The 21,341-nt window shown below is 42.8% G+C and overlaps 1 protein-coding gene across 1 annotated transcript in view; it reads left to right on the top strand.

The window, feature by feature from the left end:
• The first annotated feature begins 15,082 nt into the window (after positions 1-15,082).
• Positions 15,083-21,341, top strand: part of LOC110534111 (GDNF family receptor alpha-4) — a 46,408-nt gene continuing 40,149 nt past the window's right edge. Inside the window, exon 1 of the mRNA XM_021618784.2 lies at positions 15,083-15,652. Coding sequence (XP_021474459.1) covers positions 15,544-15,652 — 109 coding nt within the window. The 5' untranslated portion in view covers positions 15,083-15,543. The remainder of the gene's footprint in view (positions 15,653-21,341) is intronic.

Raw genomic sequence — 21,341 nt, forward strand, 5'->3', positions numbered from 1 at the left:
ATGCCTGCCCATACCATAACCCCTCCGCCACCATGGGGAACTCTGTTCACGATGTTGATATCAGCAAACCACTCGCCCACACAACGCCATACACGCTGTCTGCCATCTGCCCGGTACAGTTGAAACCGGGATTCATCCGTGAAGTCCACACTTCTCCAGTGGCCATCAAAGGTGAGCATGTGCCCACTGAAGTCGGTTACAACGCCAAACTGCAGTCAGGTCAAGACCTGGTGATGATGACCAAGCAGATGAGCTTCCCTGAGACAGTTTCTGACAGTGTGTGCAGAAATTCTTAATTTGTGAAAACCCACAGTTTCATAAGTTGTCTGATTGGCTGGTCGCAGAGGATCCTGCAGATGAAGAAGCCGGATCTGGAGGTCCTGGGCTGGCGTGGTTATACGTGGTCTGCGGTTGTGAAGCCCGTTGGACCTACTGCCAAATTCTCTAAAACAACGTTGGAGGCAGTTTATGGTTGAGAAATTAATATTAAATTATCTGGCAACCGCTCTGGTGGACATTCCTGCAGTAGGCATGCCAATTGCACGCTGCCTCAAAACTTGAGACATTTGTGGCATTGTGTTGTGTGACAAAACTGCACATTTTAGTGGCCTTTTATTGTCCCCAGCACAAAGTGCAACTATGTAATGATAATGCTGTTTAATCAGCTTCTTGATATACCACACCTGTCAGGTGGATGGATTATCTTGGCCAAGAAGAAATGCTCACTAACAGCATTTAGAGAAATAAGCTTCTTGTGCGTATGGAAAAATGTACGGCATCTCTCATTTCTGCTCATGAAACATGGGACCCACACTATGTTGCATTTATATATTTTGTTCAGTGTACATCATGGGCAAGAAACATAATTGCTTTCAATAAAATCAATTATAGTAGTAGCAAGCTATCAAAGTTAAACTCCGGTCCTCTTCCTTATCTTCGTGCTCTCCTTCTCAAACTGAACAGAACATAGGCTATAGGCTAGATGCGCGCAATATAGTGCTTTATTTGACTATGCCTTATCAACAACAAAAAAATCTGAAGAAACCTTTGACTCTCCTCCTGAACTGCCACTGTAGCCCTACACAGCACAGCCATTGGTTAAGCAGCACACAAAAACGTTTTTGATCTGCAAGAGCAGAGTAGGCCGGGGCTCAGGGTTGGAATATCCATTGCAGTGCGCTGCCAAGTTTTATTTACACCATCCCAGCAGCTATCTTATGAATATAACTTTGCTCTGTGCTTCTCCCAGCATGCATCGTAGCCTTTATGCTATGGATCATTGGCTTGAGACCACACTAAAGAGCCTACACATATTGCCCACCCAGTGGAGAATCAGAGATGAGGGGCGGCATCGGGCACACATCGATATATAACCTAATAAGCAACTAATTCTAAAACACTGAGAAATATTGAAATTTGATCCATTACCAATTACTGTCCATTCGGAAAGTATTCAGACCCACATTTTGTTACGTTACAGCCTCATTTTAAAATGAATTACATTTGAAAAGTCCTCAATCTGAACACAATAACCCATAACGACAAAGTGAAATCAGATTTTTTTAAATATTTGCTAATTTATTACAAATAAATACTGAAATATCACATTCCAAATGCATGACCCTCTCCTGGACTAGTTAAAAAAATACTAAACCCTCCCCTTGACTGAAATTTTAAAGGTATGACCCTCCCCCATTTTCCTCCAGGTAACCATTTTTTACATTTAGGTCCCTAGCTAGTAAGCTAATATTCCAGAAGTTAGAGTATTTATGCTGTAGTGAATGGGAAAACAAACTTGTTTTTTATTGCCATTTTTTATTAATGTTAGTAGTTGATACAATTGTTATTCATATCAGTTAATAAAAATAAAAAAGTTTTTAATTTGGGGGCTTTTATTTTGTAGATTATAGGGCTTTTATTTTGAAGTTCTGTCTGCACAAATGAACATTTCCTTGTCCCATCGCGCTCTAGCGACTCCTGTGGCGGGCTGGGTGCCTGCACGCTGACACGGTCGCTTGGTGTACGGTGTTTCCTCCGACACATTGGTGCGGCTGACTTCTGGGTTAAGCGGCATTGTGTCAAGAAGCTGTGCAGCTTGGCTGGGTCGTGTTTCGGAGGACACATGGCTCGCGACCTTCACCTCTCCCGAGTCCGTACAGAGTTGCAGCGATGGGACAAGACTAACTACCAATTGGATACCATGAAATTGAGGAGAAAAAAATGGTAATTTTTTAAAATTAAATTTAAAAAATTATGTATATCTCACGGGCCGGACTGAAGTGCCGTACTATGCCCCCCCTTGGGCTAGGGTTAAGTTTAGGAGTCAGGTTAAAAGGTTAATGTTAAGGTTAGGGGAAGGGTTAGCTAACATGCTAAGTGAACTCAGAAAAAAAGAAACCTCCCTTTTTCAGGACCCTGTCTTTCAAAGACAATTCGTAAAAATCCAAATAACTTCACAGATCTTCATTGTAAAGCATTTAAACATTGTTTCCCATGCTTGTTCAATGAACCATAAACAATTAATGAACATGCACCTGTGGAACGGTCGTTAAAACACTAACAGCTTACAGACGTTAGGCAATTAAGGTAACAGTTATGAAAACTTAGGACACTAAAGAGGCCTTTCTACTGACTCTGAAAAACACCAAAAGAAAGATGCCCAGGGTCCCTGCTCATCTGCGTGAACATGCCTTAGGCATGCTGCAATGAGGCATGAGGACTGCAGATGTGGCCAGGGCAATAAATTGCAATGTCCGTACTGTGAGATGCCTAAGACAGCGCTACAGGGAGACAGGACGGGCAGCTGATCGTCCTCGCAGTGGCAGACCACGTGTAACAACACCTGCACAGGATCGGTACATCCGAACATCACACCTGCGGGACAGGTACAGGATGGCATCAACAACTGTCGGAGTTACACCAGGAACGCACAATCCCTCCATCAGTGCTCAGACTGTCCGCAATAGTCATAACCTCTCACTCCTCTCGCAAAATTAAACATTCGCCTCAAAACAGTTTTACCTGCGTTCAAAATCAAACACTGCTCTCAAATCATAAACAAAGTGATCAAAATGATATACACTCTCAAGCAGTCAGTAAACAATACACCAATAAATAGAAAACACATTGTTCAAAACATACAATTCTCAGGGAGAAGTACATTTTTAATCTAAAAAAAATATTCATATTTTTCTGTCATTGTCTTTTGATGAACGAAAACGTGTTCTATCATAGTAGCTCAAAATTGATCAGAAATTACTACTCTGCTTTGCTCTTTGCAATTTTGTTTTTTGTTCTTCCTCCTTCTTGTACCCCTATTTTTACAGTACTGTACCCTGCATCTCACAAACTTGTCCTTTGTCTCTGTGATACTGTAAATCTTGTTCTTTGTTGATATGAACCTGCAACCAGTCAAAATCTATTGAGCAGTCAGTACTGTTAATAAATGGAAAGCACAATGTTCAGGGCCATACAATTTGCCCATTGTACAGTATACAGCCTACAATGCACTGTACTACAGTATACAATACTAAAAGGGACAAAAATCAAAGGAGTAAACATGTAATCAATATGCTTCTTCTTGTCTTTGGGCTGGGTCAGGCCAGAGCACTTCGTCGACATCACAAGCAATATTGTCCCTCCTGAGGCAACGGGGGAAGAAGCCTCTTGTCCAGCCCTGACATGATTCCTCACCTATGTCACCACAGGCTAAATCCATGGCTTGCAGCAGATTTACTCTGGTGTAGGGTTGTGTATCATACACTTTCCATCTCCAAGAGGAGAAAAACTCCTCAATCGGTTTCAGGAAAGGCGAGTATGGAGGGAGGTACAAGTTCATAAACTGCCCATTGATGTTAAACCATTCCCTTACCTGAGCAGCTCGGTGGAAACTGACATTGTCCCACACTATCACATAGGTGGGAATGGGATTCTCATTTAGCTCTTGACCCTGCTGCTCTTGAACCTGCTGCTCAAATAAAATATCTCTTAGATTGGCAATAAATCTTAGAAGGTGCTGGGTGTTATATGGCCCGAGTGTGACATGGTGATGTAGAACACCATGGTTGCTGATAGCAGCACAGATTGTGACATTGCCACATTGTTGACCAGGGACTTCAACAATGTCCCGCTGTCCAATCATGTTTCGGCATCTCCTTCTCTTTGTTAGATTGAAGCCTGCTTCATCGACAAAGATGAACTCATGGGGTCTGTCCAAGGATTCCAAGTCAAATATTGTCTGTGTAGAAATACAATATACTGTATGTAGGATTTTGTAAGTCGTACAGAGACAGTGCTATACTGTAGAGTACAATTAGGCTTCTGATTCACATACAATGTTTGTACTGAAGAGTAATGTCATTCACATAGTATGTGTTAGTACTGTAGACAATCTGGATTACAGTAAATGTTTCTGAATGTACACTTACTTGCACATACTGAGCTCGCAGTTCTTTCACCCTTGGTGAGTTGCGCTCAAAAGGTACGCTATATACTTGTTTCATTCGCATCCTGTTACGATGGAGGACACGGTCAATTGTGGAAATGCTCACACTGTCGATTCCCTGGAAGTGTGTGTTGTCTTGTATCACTCGTTCCTGGAGTTCTCTGAGTTGTATTGCATTATCTTGAAGGACCATGCCAACTATAACGGCCTCTTGGTCCCGAGTGAATATAGCTGTCCTTCCACCTGCATGTGGCAGCCTTGCAATTCTACAAAAAGTAGTTGTGTAGTTACAAAACATATTCATGCAGTACAATACATACAGTGATTAACTTTACAAATGTCTATTGAAACAGCTGCATATAGTGTAGTACAGTAAATTTACAATTACAAGAATACAGTAGTACACTGTACCTGTTCTCTTCTCTGAATGTCCTGCTTTCCTCAATGTCAGTCCATGGACAAGAACATGTTGCTCGAATTTCATCAGATATTTCCACTCTTTGTCTTACTCTTCGTCCTCCTCTTCCTCTTTCTTGCCCTCCTCCTCGTCGTCGTCGCCCACCTCGCATACGCACTCGTCCTCGTCCTCTCACATTGTTTCTTCTATCCATTCTCAGACTTTCTCCTTCCCACCTTCAACAACCTGTTTGCTCTCTGAACTGGCTTATATTGGTTGTGTCTCATCATTTGAAACAGGTTAAATCAATTTTGAGTGGTTGTGTTCAATCAATGACATGTCTTCTCTATTTGTATTTGATTGTTGCCACTTGTGTTTACCAGTATGGATGACATGTGCATTAGAGTGCAGAATGTGTTTTGAGAATGTGTTTAGAGTTTTGCTGAAAAGTCTAAGTGAGATCTGCAAATAGTGTTTTACCATGTGAAATGGTTTAAGGTATTGACAACAGACTGCATAATTAGCTAAATGAGTCCAGGCAACTGAGAACTTTGTTCAGCCAATGGGTTTTAGTGTTTTAGCAATTGAGAAAGACTATAAGCGTTGACTTGAATCGGCAATTTTATGCCATGCTTCCCGTCTAAAATTGCGAGCAGCAGTTGTATTATTTTTGTGATATAAAATATGTTTTAGGTCGTCAAACCGCTGAAGTATGACTTGCTGCTCTGAACGCCGGCCTTTGTCCCTTTTCCATTTTTCAATCGCGTGGTGTTATCGTTGTCACGGTTACCCCTGTTCTTCTCTTCTGTGTTTTATCAAAGATCCTTAAACCTACCTACCTTTACTCAGCCTAACTATAACCCTTACCGTAACCATTTTAAATGTAAACATCAACGGGGTTAAGGCATCCCAATAATTATTATGACCACGCTATGGAAAGGGGAGACTCCGTTTGGCTCTACGCCCCCAACAAGTGTCACAGGACTCGTTTCAATTCGACTGTGCTGACTGTGCCAACGTCTGTCTGTAGCGTCCGAACCGTTTGAACTACAACCTAGCAGTGGTGGAAAAAGTACTCAAACATCATACTTGAGTGAAACTAAAGATACCTTCATAGAAAGTGACTCAGGTGAAAGTCACCCAGTAAATTATTACTTGAGTAAAAGTCTAAAAGTATTTGGTTTTAAATATACTTACTGTAGGTTTCAAAAGTAAATGGAATTGGTCAAATGTACTTAAGTATCAAGTAAAAGTACATTGATGATTTCAAATTCCTTGTATTGTAAAAAACAGACACCACAATGTATAGCTTTTTTAAATTTATGGATAGCCAGGGGCACACTACACACTACACTGTCATACATTTACGAACAAAGCATGTGTTTAGTGAGACCGACAGATCAGAAGCACTTATGCCCTGCCAAGACTGGCGTCTCGGGTCTTCATACCTTGGGAGTTAGAGGTCTTAACGGGTTGGAAATGGATCCGTGGCTTTCCCGCCTGACTGATATGCATAAATACATTTTCAAAAAACAGAGACCTGTTCCAAATGAAACCGAGAACAGTCAGACCCGTTCCGACAAGTAGCGTGGGAAACAGACCCAAACAGACCTGTGCTGGTTCGGATCCGAGAGACCCATTCAGATCCTTGCCATTGTCTCCTCTGCTTTCCCCTGGGTTGCTGACTTGCTGTCAAGCATTTTTTTCGTGTATGAATGAATAGGCCTTTGTAAAAAGGAATTGGTCACCTTTGTGTGGTGATCCCTGTGCAGCAGCATCATCTGCACTTCCCGTGCTGAGGTTGGACAGGTCCAAACATCGCCTGCATTACTTAGTTTCACTCCTCTGCGATGTCTAGACATGTCATAACCATCGCCGAGGGGTGTCACTAAGGCAGGCAGGCGATGCATGGGATAAAGATGGGTAAACATGGAGGTATAAAGATCATGGTTGTAGTTTTAGCCTAGTCTTGTTCACAAGACACGGCACTAGCTCTTGAGTACCCAAGGGGGCCCAAAGTGGCTCTCAGCCAGTCCCTGTCTTGGGTTCTCAGCTGATTGTATGGACAGCTGGCTCCATGTGAAGTAGAATCCAGATAGATTGGGGTGGGGGGGGGGGGTACTAAGCTAACATGGAATTGTTTTAAGATGGCTGTACCATTGCTATTTGATAGGTAAAGGTACAAATAATCTAAACAAATTATTTGATAAAACATTGATCTTGGCCTTTACTACGATAGAAACACATTGAATAACACACAAGACAGCTCAGGAATGAGTCCCGTCATAATTGTGGGTCATATTAGTTTGCTGTGTTGTAAAGTACTTCAGTAAAAATACTTTAAAGTACTACTTAAGTAGTTTTTTGGTGTATCTGTACTTTACCATTTATATTTTTAACAACTTTTACTTTACTTCACCTCATTACATCCCTGAAGAAAATAATGCATTTTTTTTACTCCATTCGTTTTCTCTGACACCCAAAAGTACTTGTTACATTTTGACAGGGAAATGCTCCAATTCACACACTTATCAAGAGGACATCCCTGGGCATCCCTATTGCTAGAGTGTATGACCATCTATGCTGGTGTGTGCGTTGCACATTCTGCCCACAAACTCTGGTAAAGTAGCAGAGGCTTTGTACTTTCACTTTCAGTAAAATGTTGCACCATTTTCATTTCAGTTGCCACTCCTTTGTCTTTGTTTTGTCTTTTGTATGTCATTGCATTTTTGAGCCCATCGTGATATGCTGTTTTCACTCCATCCTCACCATTTCATGTTTTTTTGAAACAATATTTCCTATTGGTTTGTAGACGAGCCTAGTTCTTCTCCAGTGGCCCTGGGCTCTCCTGCACCTACTGTAGGTGCCAGACTTATTCCTCTCACCTTCAAGAACACCATTAACTTGAACACTGTGTTTATAAACATTCTGAATGAATGAATGAACACGTATGAATGCTGTTATCATTTGTGGGGGGATGAGTACCTGGTCCCCATTGGCCCTGTGGATCCCAGTGGCATTGTGTTGCTTCTTGCATCATCTAACGTAATGATGTTCTCTTTTGTTCCGGGAGCAGTCGCACTAGGAAGTTATACGGTCCTTCCTGGTAAAAAAAACACTCTGTGGACGCTCTCTACCTATGAATGTGTTTTTCATGATTCTCATTGTGTTTAACACACTCTCTTCTCACTCAGCTCAGGTTGCTGTGTAGCAGCATAAATTATTACATTTCAGTAACAGCTCAGTGCCCTGTGTGGCTTATTCAACTATGGCCACTAGATGACAGAATGGGATTGCTCAAGTTTCTCCACCTCTGTTGTGGATGTGTTTTTGAGGAGTTACGCATTCTCTTTATCTCACCTGAATTACAATGACTGCATTGCTGTGGTTTCCCCTGTGTTTAGATTGCCCCAGGAAGAGTTCTCAGGTCAAGCCAAAGTGTTTTATGCCTATTCCAGACTCACAGCTCCAAGGTGACAGTGAGCCCTGTGCCTTAGGAAGTCCCATCTACCCTGCATTTTTCTGTCTTCCAACATACCCCAATTTTGAATCTCTCCCCTGCCCTTTCCTTTTCTCATGTGTCCATGGCTTGACGTACATCATGGTTGGCACAGTAAGTGTAATGAGATGTAGTTCTCCTCCTAGCATAGTTGCATGTTACCTTTGCAGGAAGATACATTACATCTCAAAATACTTCATTCTCTCATTGTCCCAGATGAGTGTTCTTCTGAAAGGGAAGTTCAGCTGCTTGGTTTAGTCTTTTGCCGTGGTGGACTGCTGTTACCCATATGAGTATCAGGGAGGACACAGTATGGTGAGAATAATTCCCTGGGCAGTGCAATCTTTGTTTATATCAATGTGGAGTGTGAACCGAGTGTGTTCGTCTGAGTTAGTGTTATCCCTCTCATCACCTGCAGGGGGCTCTGAGCTCGCCCAACACAGAGGAGGCAGTGGATGGCATACTGTCCCAGAGGCTAAAAGCCCACACATTTGATGAGAGGCTTGTGTTGGAGCTGCACTGTGAATTCTCCTCCGAAAGAGCACCCAGAACGTAACATACATACCTTTTTGTCACGTCCTCCTGTGCGTGTTGTCATGTTCGTGTGTGTGTATCAAATCTGCAGATTACCTATTGTCTGCTTTTGACTCCTGACCAGAAATTTGTTTTTTTTTCTGCATGTATTCCATTTGAGATTAAGTCTCTCCTCATGAGAGAGTGCTTTTCTCATTCTGTAGGTGTCGCCTCTTGCGCAGTGTGGACCACAGAGTGAACGAATACCCAGCCCTGCACTATCCTCAAGGGTGGCTACAGAGACTTCTCTCATCAGGTATGGACCTGACAATAAATCAAATCAAATTTTATTTGTTGCATGCGCCACATACAACAGTTGTAGACCTTACTGTGAAATGCTTACTTATAAGCCCTTAACCAACACTGCAGTTCAAGAAATAGAGTTAAGAAAATATTTACAACAACAAAAAATGTACACGTAAATAGTCAGGGTGGCCATTTGATTAATTGTTCAGCAGTCTAATGGCTTGTTGGTAGAAGCTGTTAGAGGAGTCTTTTGGTCCTAGACTTGGTGCTCCGGTACCCCTTGTCGTGTGGTAGCAGAGAGAACAGTCTATAACTTGGGGCATTGGAGTCTTTGACACTTTTTGGGGCCTTCCTCTGACACCGCCTAGTATATAGGTCCTGGATGTCAGGAAGCTTGGCCTCAGTGATGTGATGTGCTGGGCTGTATACACTACCCTCTGCAGCGCCTTACGGTAAGTTGCTGAGCAGTTGTTATACCAGGTCTCCTTTTCCCATAGTCCACGATCAGCTTTTTTTGTCTTACACACATTGAGGGAGAGGTTGTTGTCCTGGCACCACACTGCCAGGTCTCTGACCTCCTCCGTATAGGCTGTCTCATTGTTGTCAGTGATCAGGCCTACCACTGTTGTGTCGTCAGCAAACTTAATGATGGTGCAGTCGTGGGTGAACAGGGAGTAACAGGAGGGGACTAAGCACGCACACCCGAAGGGCCCCAGTGTTGAGGATCAGCTTGGCTCCAATACTCAAATAGACTCTGGGCTGCACACACAGCCTCCGCCTAGGAGCGCCGCAGACGCCACCACATCCAAACTTTTGTCAAACTCTGAGCCAGTCGTGTCGGGGATGGAGTCCAGGAGAAGAACAGACACTCAGAGGGACAGCTGAGTCCAAACAGTGACCTAGAGATTGTCCGTTTAATTATCCTACAGGAACCTACTTGACTATGTGATAACAAATTGCCCTTTTGTTGGGCTTGCTAGCTTTCCAAATGGAACCCTTTTTCACATGCTGTCATGTAAACTATGCACTATGTCAATGTTCACTGATGCCTTTGTCCATTTTGTAGTATATTTTAATTACAGTAGAGACCGCAGGTCGCCTTTTCAAATTGCTTTAATGTAATTTCCACATTGCAGAGCAGAAAGGGGTGGCATTATTTCCAGTGTCAATCATGGATGTATGTTTTTATTATTAATGGGAATCATGACTTAATGTGAGCTCTTCTGAATAACATTTTTTTTAACCAGAGTGAATGACCTTGGAGTTTAGGTTGAATAGTTTTTAATGTTTTGATTATATCAGGGACCTGCACATTAATTAATGCATTAACTATGACATTTATAATTAAAAAAACACACAAAAAAACACAACTTTGATTTTAATTATATCATTTCAATAGGTATCATATGGTCCATGGACAGTAAAACCAAAACATAAAAGGAGAAACCTTTAGAAGTATTTTTTTATTAGGCTTGTCCTTGTGAATATCCTTAGTCCTTATCCCTGCCGGTGCCACAGGTGTGTCTTGTTTGCAGCTGTGGTTCCTCCCCCAACACAGCTGGGTTAACTCTATCCCCCCTCGCTGTTAAAAAAGCCTCCCTCTTCTATGCACAGCAGCTGTAATTGCGGAACAACTGTGGGATTTCACAGGCCCCAAAAAGTGGTATCCGGCTATACTGAAAGCAGATAGGGTGGGAATGGCCACGGCTCAGACTTCAGACCTTTCCCAGGAGGAAGGAAGACTGGTACTGGCTGGCTGTTGCAGTGGAGGACCTTTTGGCAGTCAGTTTTTATGGGTTTTTAATACCACGCATGGGCCTACATACTCATATCTCTGGCAGCAACAACCCAGAGTCCCAGACAAGGCCATGAGAGGACTGGGGATGTTGAGTGGGGAGATAAGGACATTGTTGGAGAAAATGGTGAATTAAGAAATCACATGTTATCAACAGCTATGTCCAAGTGGAGGTCTCAAATTGCAGTTTTCAAAAGTCACTTGCTCAACAAAAATCAGCCTGTCGACTACCATGTCTAATAATGCTTTCTGGTGCGGTGTAATGTTTGGAATATACAGGCTGGTTTCAACTGAGCCAATGGATTTGGAGTTCCTTAATCCCTGCTCCTCAAGTCATGCAGTCCAGAGTGGAGAGGTAACGGGAGGGAAAGTGAAATTATCAATTCCATCTTATTTATAAGTGGCATTATTAGAGTGTCGATGATGGAGAGATTAGTTATTGTCTGTCAGCACAATATGCAGGAAGCCCAGGTGCAAAAGCCCAACTGCTAACAGTGAGAGGAAATCCAACCTAATAGCTGACTACAATTTGCTCATTTTTGGAGTCCAGTTATTTTCTGCAGGGTCAAATGACATTTCAATAGAGAAGGCCATCATGTTGGCCTTCAGAAAGTATTCACACCCATTGACTTTTGACAAAAAAAAAAGTGTTTCAGACAGAATTTAAAATGTATTAAATTGAGATTTTGTGTCACTGGACACACAATACTCCATAAAGCCAAAGTGGAATGATGCTTTTAGACATTTTTACAAATGAATTAAAAATGAAAAGCTGAAATGTCTTGAGTCAATAAGTATTCAACCCCATTGTTATGGCAAGCCTAAATAAATTCAGGAGTAGAAATGTGCTCAACAAGTCACATACGAAGTTGCATGGACTCCCTCTGTGTGCAATAATAGTGTTTAATATGATTTTTTAAATGACTTCCTCATCTCTGTACCACACACATACAAGTATCTGTAAGGTCCCTCAGCCGAGCAGTGAATTTCAAACACAGATTCAACCACAAAAACCAGGCGTCCTTCCTAACTCAGTTGCCAGAAAGGAAGGAAACGGCTCAGGGATATCACACTGAGGGCAATGGGGATTTTAAAACAGTTACAGAGTTTATTGTCTGGGATTGGAGAAAACTGAGGATGGATTAACAACATTGTAGTTACTCCCCAATACTAACCTAAATGACAGAGTGAAAAGAAGGAAGCTTGTACAGAATAAAAATATTCCAAAACATGCATCATGTTTGCAATAAAGCACTAAAGTAAAACTGCATAAAATGTGCCAACACAAAGCATTATGTTTGGGGAAAATCCAACACATCACTGAGTACCAGTCTTCACATTTTCAAGCATGGCAGTGGCTGCATTATGTTATGGGTATGCTTGTCATCAGCAAGGACTAGGGTTTTTGTTGGGGGGGGGCATAAAAAAGAAATGGAATAGAGCTGAGCACAGGAAAAATCCTACAGCAAAACCTGGTTCATTCAGTCTGCTTTCTAACAGACACTTGGAGACAACTTCACCTTTCAGCTGGACACTAACCAAAAACACAAGGGACAGATATATACTGGAGTTGCTTACCAAGAGGACATTAAATGTTCCTGAGTGGCCTAATTACAGTTGACTGAAATCTGCTTGAAAATCTATGGAAAGACTTGAAAATGGATGTCTAGCAGTGATCAATAACCAACTTGACAAAGCTTGAATAATTTTTTTAAAGAATAATGTGCAATCCAGGTGTGCAACGCTCTTAGAGTATATATATATATACACACACACACACACACACACACACAGTTGAAGTCAAAGAACACCATCCCAACCATGAAGCACGAAGGTGGCAGCATCATGTTGTGGGGGTGCTTTGCTGTAGGAGAGACTGGTGCACTTCACAAAATAGATGGCATCATGAGGACGCAAAATTATGTGAATATATTGAAGCAACATCTCAAGACATCAGTCAGGAAGTTAAAGCTTGGTCGCAAATGGGTCTTACAAATGGACAATGACCCCAAGCATACTTCCAAAGTTGTGGCAAAATGGCTTAAGGACAACAAGGTCAAGGTATTGGAGTTGCCATCACAAAGCCCTGACCTCAATCCCATAGAAAAGGCGTGGGCAGAACTGAAAAATTGTGTGCGAGCAAGGAAGCCTACAAACCTGACTCAGTTACACCAGCTCTGTCAGGAGGAATGGGCCAAAATTCACCCAACTTATTGTGGGACGCTTGTGGGAGGCTACCCGAAACGTTTGACCCAAGTTAAACAATTTAAAGTCAATGCTACCAAATACTAATTGAGTGTACGTACACTTCTGAGCCAGTGGGAATCTGATGAAAGAAATAAAAGCTGAAATAAATCATTCTCTACTATTATTCTGACATTTCACATTCTTAAAATAAAGTGGTGATCCTAACTGACCTAAGACATGGACTTTTTACTAGGATTAAATGTCAGGAATTGTGAAAAACCGACTTCCGACTTCAGCTGTAACTTGTCTATCTTAACTGGCATACGTGCTGGCAAGGTTGGTAGACTTTAGAAACACACGGAATAAGACTCACATTCCTTTCAATCTTTTACACAGATTTTAGCAGACTCACATTCCTTTCAATCTTTTACACAGATTGTAGCAGAGACTCACAGTTTGTTTCTTTAAAAGAAGCAGCAAGGAGGATAGAGACAGCTAAAGAGGTATGTTTAGATATGCAGAAATATTGTTTTTACAGAGAATGAAGCGTCATGATTATGGCTCTAGATTGCAGGGAAAAAGCTATTTCAGGTGTTTGAAATGCCTAGGCCCCCTCCTGACCACTCGGCCTGGTCTCATAGACTAGACGTAACATAGTAAATGTACATCAGGGGCACTCAAATTAGGTTGATTGCTACGTTTGCTATGGTTACATAAGGCAGAAGGTTACTTAAGTCAAAAACTAAATGAGGGTGGTAGGGTGTATAATATGAATGTCTAGCTACCCAAAGGTTGCATGTTCGAATCTCATCAAGGACAACTTTATTATAACTTTTTATCTACTTTGCAACTACTTAACATATTAGCTAACCCTTTCCCTAACCCTAACTCCTTAATTTTAAGGTACCTCATAACCTTAATAACTTAATAACTGAATGTTTACCCCTTTTTCTCCCCAATTTCGTGGTATCCAATTGTTAGTAGCTACTATCTTGTCTCATCGCTACAACTCCCGTACGGGCTCGGGAGAGACGAAGGTTGTAAGTCATGCGTCCTCCGATACACAACCCAACCAAGCCACACTGCTTCTTAACACAGCGCGCATCCAACCCAGAAGCCAGCCGCACCAATGTGTCGGAGGAAACACCGTGCACCTGGCAACCTTGGTTAGCGTGCACTGCGCCCGGCCCGCCACTGGAGTCGCTGGTGTGCGATAAATAAATACCATATCATAACATATCATACTAATTTGAGATTCTCAGATTTACTGACAGAATAATACAAACTGCTCTGAGACCAGGTTGGATGACCCCCCAGCCATCCTCACCCCCTCAGGTTTTAGTTGCTGGTGGCAGTGGTGGCATAATGCTGCTGTTGCTCAGGCTGGAAGTATTTGAGGTGTATTAGAATCAAGTTCTTCAGTAAGTTTATCACTCTATGTAGAGGTGATGTGTGTGTATAGGCCTACATTTAATGTGGTAATCGTGTATTTTCTGCCAATTTGATTTTCAGACGCTGGTTTCTGACTTCAATCATATTTATTATATTTTCATATTTATTTTCCCCAAACGTACTGTACAGAATATGCATGCACAACTGAGACCTACGTTAGGATGAAATAAAACATGTAGTCACTCCAGCTCATCATGCTGAAGCACATATGTAGCCTACTCTATCCTCTCAAAGATTGAGGTACATCAAATAGAATTGGATTGGTCGCATACACATATTTAGCAGATGTTATTGTAGATATGTGTACATCTGTTTGCCTCTAGTGTAATTACAGTTGTAAACAAAATATGTCGCGTTCTTTTAAGTAAAAAAAACACACACACACACACACACACACACACATACACAAAGTAAACGCACACACACACAGAGGCGCGCAGCATCACTGTGGAGTATGGTATTTTATTCACCGACTTTTTCTGTATGTGTATTAGGCTACTCGGGGGCCAATCACAACACAGCTCTGTGTTTGAGCTGCACCATACAGTCTGACTATTCTATTTTCAAGTCTTGCAAGCGCAATTGAGGACCGACGACGCAAGGCGACATAAGTGCAATTGAGAATGATTCTAAACAAATTCAGCCTCTGGGTCGCTTAAGCTTTCGGAAACTTTGGAGGGACATTTTTCTGAAAAGACCGCGGAACGCTTGCAGTGTGTGATGCACAGTATTTGGGCTAACCTATTCTTGACCACTCGTCTAATTATAATATAACTGTAATTTATTTTACTGCAAGTCCTCTCTTTGAAAAAAAACGCGACAGCTGCAAACGTTGCATCCCTGCGAGTCCAGGTTTGGGAATTGTCACACATTTGCGAGAATCGGCTTGGCTTATTCACTCAGTCGATCCTGGGACATACGCGGTGTGGCTGGATGTTGCATGCGGGTCAATGAGCGCGAGGACAAAGTGCCTCCGAAGTCCCCAACTCCCCGACCTCTCTTACCTGATGCCGTGCATGATGATTGTCCTTGGAATACTTCTGAATGTCCTCAGTCATGGTAAGCGAAATTCGTCAGTCACTATAATATTGTTTATTTATCATGTCGTCAATTCTAAAGTGATGAAATATTACCCGGCGCATTGTGCACTAAATGTTCCCCCTTGTTTAGAAAATCCAGTCTCTCCAAACTGTAATGCTGTAAAAGCCGTTATCAAATTTTCTAGTTGTCTGTCACTTTCCAAAATAGGGTTCAACCGATGGACAGTCGGTCTGGGGAGTTGCTTTTTTCTAAGGCATCTCCAGGGATCATAATAGCGTGCTTCTATTTCTAAATATAGCAGGTCATTGGTTCAGAAAGCACTCACTGGATGAGACAAAGTTAAACAGCTAACAATGGTTTTAGTTGACTTTTATAGCAATTCTATGACAAATAGAATATTGACAATCCTTTATAATTAGACAGTATTAATAATTTACAGTAGGCTAGGCCTATTATTAGTTTTAAAGAGACTCCAAAACTCTCACTTCAGCTCAATTCTCTATTTTAGGCAGACAACTCCCATTTAAAAAAATGTTTTTAATCAAAGTACTCATTAGGATCAATATGGATAGTATTTCATTTGTTTTCATGAAATTTCAATTCACAAAGTTAAGAATTGCATGCAGTGTTGAATGTAGAATTGGATTCATGATGCCTATCCAAAATGAATTCTCTACTGTGGTCATTTTCATTTAGCATATTCATTTAGCATAGGAAACTCATGTATGTGCCCTCTCTTGCTATAGCTGACAAAGGAGCTATATATTTAATTGCTGGCTCTATAAAAAGGTGTTGCAATCTTTCATACCAAGATTTTGTGACTAAAATTGAAGCACTTAAATCAACTCCCAAAGGCATGCGAGAACATGAGACAGTATGATCTATGGTTATCGACACAGTTAAGACCATAGCTCGATGACATCATTTTGAAGGTCTTGTCCTGCTCTTATACTTACACGACTAGAGTGGAAAAAGTGTTCTGCCGGGTCCTTTTACAGCTTTACTCTGCTTTTAAGACTTGTTTTCCTGGCCATTCTTTTTTTACTGATACAGATAGAGCTCAACATGCTCTTACCCTAGTTAATTGTGATGTCATTGGAAAAACCACTGACTGCTCGTCCAAGACAAATTATCACAAAGGTGTGAACCAGAAGGCTGCTATCAAATGTAATGCATTCTGCCATGAGGCATGCTGTTGGAGCCTTTTGGTGTCAGACTTGATTCACCGGTACCGCTTGCCATGCAGAAGAAGAGAACACAGTCTATGGCTTGGGTGGTTGGAGTCTAACAATTTTCCAGGCCTTCCTTTCACACAGGCTGATATAGAGATCTTGGATGGCAGGGAGCTCGGCCCCAGTGATGTACTGGGCTGTCCGCACCACCCTCTGTATCACCATGTGAGTGCGTGTGGGTGGACCATTATAAGTTCTTATTGATTTGAAGCTGTCGACCCGCTCCACTGCAGCCCCGTCGATGTGGAGGGGGGCGTGCTTTCCGCCCTGTTTTTGGTAGTCCACGATCAGCTCCTTGGTCTTACTGACGTTGAGGGAGAAGTTGTTGTTCTGGCCCTACACTGCCAGGACACTGACCTCCTCCCTTTAAGCTGTCTCATCGTCGCCAGTGATCAGGCTCACCACCGTCGTGACTTCTGCAAACTTGATGATGGTGTTGGAGTCGTGGGTGAAAAGGGAGTACAGGAGGGGACTAAGCATACACCCCTGTGGCGCCGCCGTGTTCAGGGTCAACGTGGCGGAGGTGATGTTGCCTACCTTCACCACCTGGAGACGGCCCGTCAGGAAGTCCAGGATCTATTTGCAGAGGGAGGTGTTCAGTCCCAGGGTCCTCAGCTTGTTGACGGCAGAGGGAGGTGTTCAGTCCCAGGGTCCTCAGCTTGTTGACGAGCTTGGAGGGGATAATGCTGAGCTGTAGTCAATGAACAGCATTCTAACATAGGTATTCCTTTTATCTGGAACGGTGAGGGCTGTGAAATTAGATTGTGTCTATGGATCTGTAGGGATGGTATGCAAATTGGGGTGGGTCTAGGGTGTCTGGGATGATGGAGTTGATGTGTGCTATAACCAGCCTCTCAAAGACCTTCATGATTACAGATGTGAGTGCTACAGGGGGGTAGCCATTGTTGCATGAAGCCTTAGAGTTCTTGGGAACAGGAATGATGGTGGTCATCTTAAATCATGTGGGGATTACAGACTGATACAAGGAAAGGTTGAAGATGACTGTGAATATACCTTCCAGCTGTTCTGTGTATGCTCTGGGAAAACGCCCTGGAATACCAAATCGGGCCCCGTGGTATTTATTTTATTAAAGACATTACTCACATCGGCCTCGGAGAGCGAGATCACCCAATCTTCTGGGTCGGTGGCGGCCCTCACACCCCGCATGATGTTGCTATTGTCAAAGTGTGCATAAAATGCATTGCATTTATCTGGTAGGGAGGCATGGTTGGGCAGATCACGGCTGGGTCTTCCTTTGTAATCCGTAATGGACTGTAGCCCTTGTCACATTTGGCGGGTGTCGGAGCCTGTGTAATATGATTCCTCCTTATTCCTATATTGTCCTTTTGCTCGTTTGATGACTCTGCAGAGGTCATAACGTGACCTCTTGTTCTTGTTTCTGTCCTCAGCCGTAGCCTCAGGGTTGTCTGCGATAGCCCTGTGTGCGTTAGACCCATCCTTTAGTTTAGCTCCGTGTTAATCCAGGGCTTTTGATTGGGGAAGCAGCAAACCCTAACTGTGGGGACAAAGTCACCGATGCATTTCCTAATGAAGCTGGCTGGTTAGCTTGTCAAAATGTTCGGCAGAGTCCTCCCCATGATTGGAAACATATTCCAATCAGCGCTAGCAAAGCGGTCTTGTAGCATAGTCTCTGATTCTGGTGACCATTTCTCAACGGCCCGAGTCACGGTTAATTTCAGTTTCTGCTTGTAAACAGGAAGCAGGAGTAAGTAGTCATGATCTGATTTGCTGAATGGCGGACGAGGGAGGGCCATGTATGCTTGCTTGTGGGTAGAATAACTGTGGTCTAGGACTTTATTTCTCCTAGTGTCCAGAGAGACGTGTTGATGGAAGATGGGCTTAATTCTAATTGCCGGCAACCAGAAAAGCAGCTTCTGTATGTAAGTGTTTCTGCTTGGTTATAGCCTTGTACAATTTGTTAAGTGCCAGCTTGTTATTTTTTTTGTCCTGAGGTGGAATGTATACAATTGTCACGATAACAGCTGAATACTCTGTTGGGAGGTAAAAGGGTCGACATTTGACCAATGAACAATTGGTCGCACTTCCACCGCGCTCGAGTCGGCACACCAGTTGTTGATGAAGAACTAAACCCCTCCCCCCTCGATTTCCCCAGACTCCACTGCCTTGTCGGCACAGTGAATGTAGAATCCATCGAGTTGGAGAGCCAAGAGGGGTATCTTGTCCGAGAGCCATGTTTTAGAAAAGCATAGAATATTGCAGTTACGAGAGTCCCGTTGGTAGCAAATCTGCGATCGGAGGTCATCCATCTTATTATCAAGTGTCTGTGTATTGGCCAGTAGAATGGAGGGAGGAGGTGGCCGGTTCTCCCTTAGCCTTAATCCCACCAGGATCCCCCCTCTCTTTCCTCTGTAACTTCGGCGTTTCCTCTTGGGTAGCCTGAAAATTGGGTCGGAATAACAGAAAGTTGAACTTGAAGTCGAAATTGAAGCTGGAATTGAGGTAAGTAACTGCCGATCTGATGTTCAAAAGTTATAAGAAATGATAGCGAATACATTTAGAGAAAATAAAGTAAAAATAAACAAAAAAATAGTCACAAAATACCAAAGTTAGGTCAGTGCATTCAAAACGGCGGCCATCCAGTATGGCGCCATCTTTATATTTGTAGCCCAACACACCAACCACAAATACAGCAGAAGTTGAAAATATTGTTCAGGCTTTTGCCAAACTAATCGTTTTGATTGTGGCTATTAATATAGTCCTGTGAAGAATGTATTATAATGACCCAATCGATCATCATAAATCCCTCGGGGGTCCGTGCTCAGTCCCCTCCTGTACTCCCTGTTCACTCATGACTGCGCGGCCAGGCATGACTCCAACACCATCATTAAGTTTGCCGATGACACAACAGTGGTAGGCTTGATCACCGACAACGATGAGACAGCCTATAGGGTGGAGGTCAGAGACCTGGCAGTGTGGTGCAAGGACAACAACCTCTCCCTCAACGTGATCAAGACAAAGGAGATGATTGTGGACTACAGGAAAAGGAGGACCGAGCACGCCCCCATTCTCATCGACGGGGCTGTAGTGGAGCAGGTTGAGAGCTTCAAGTTCCTTGGCGTCCACATCACCAACAAACTAACATGGTCCAAGCACACCAAGACAGTTGTGAAGAGGGTACGGCAAAACCTATTCCCCCTCATGAGACTGAACAGTTTTGGCATGGCAACTCCTCGGCCTCCGATCGCAAGGCACTACAGAGGGTAGTGCGAACGGCCCAGTACATCGCTGGTCCTGCCACCCAGGAACTCTATACCAGGTGGTGTCAGAGGAAGGCCAAAAGTCATAGACTGTTCTCTCTGCTACTGCACGGCAAGCGGTACCGGAGCGCCAAGCCTAGGTCCAAGAGGCTTCAAACAGTTTCTACCCCCAAGCCATAAGACTCCTGAACATCTAATCAAATGGCTACCCAGACTATTTGCATTGCCCCCCCCCCCCTACGCTGCTGCTACTACTCTCTGTTATTATCTATGCATAGTCACTTTAATAACTCTACCTAAAGGTACATATTACCTCAAATACCTCGACACCGGTGCCCCCGCACATTGACTTTGTACCAGTACCCCTTGTATACAGCCCCGCTATTGTTATTTACTGCTGCCCATGAATTATTTGTCATTCTCATTTCTTACTTGTTTAAAGTATTTTCTTAACTGTGTGGTTGGTTAAGGGCTTGTAAGTAAACATTTAACTGTTGTATTCGGCGCAGGGTAGCCTAGTGGTTAGAGCGTTGGACTAGTAACCGGAAGGTTGCAAGTTCAAACCCCCGAGCTGACAAAGTACAAATCTGTTGTTCTGCCCCTGGACAGACAGTTAACCCACTGTTCCTAGGCCGTCATTGAAAATAAGAATTTGTTCTTAACTGACTTGCTTAGTTAAATAAAGGTGACAATTACATTTAAACAAATATTCCTCACCATTCACATATTTAAATCAGTCTATTTCAATTGCTGTGTTTGTTCAGGACGTTTCTCTTTGAATGATTGTCTTGAACGATGAACAATGTAGCTGTCATTGTTCATCAGTCACCCTCCTGCTTCTGACATCAATATAATAAAGTTAGAGGTATGCTTGAATCCAACTTAGAATCCCTCCAAAACAAAATGTGAGTCACCAGACCAAACAAAAAAGGAATAACTGTGTGCCTCTGCCCAGCAACTAAAGCGTCAAGAAGGTGTCCCCATAGCAAGGACTACAATTAGTAGAAAGAACCTTAAGTCACTTTGAAGACTTGGACTCAGTGTAATGACACTGGAGCACTCAATCGCCTTTACAATTTTTTTAATGGATCAGAGATTGACAGACAGCCATTTTGCTCCTGAGGCTGACCATTTTTCAGAATGGTCCAGACCTGTCATCTGCAATGTAGAGTTAATCCTGTCAGTTTCCCTGTGATGCCCATTTCTATCCCTGTCGGGTACCTACAAATTATATGG

This window comes from Oncorhynchus mykiss, chromosome 10 (assembly GCF_013265735.2).
Source record: "Oncorhynchus mykiss isolate Arlee chromosome 10, USDA_OmykA_1.1, whole genome shotgun sequence".
NCBI classification, from domain to species: domain Eukaryota; kingdom Metazoa; phylum Chordata; class Actinopteri; order Salmoniformes; family Salmonidae; genus Oncorhynchus; species Oncorhynchus mykiss.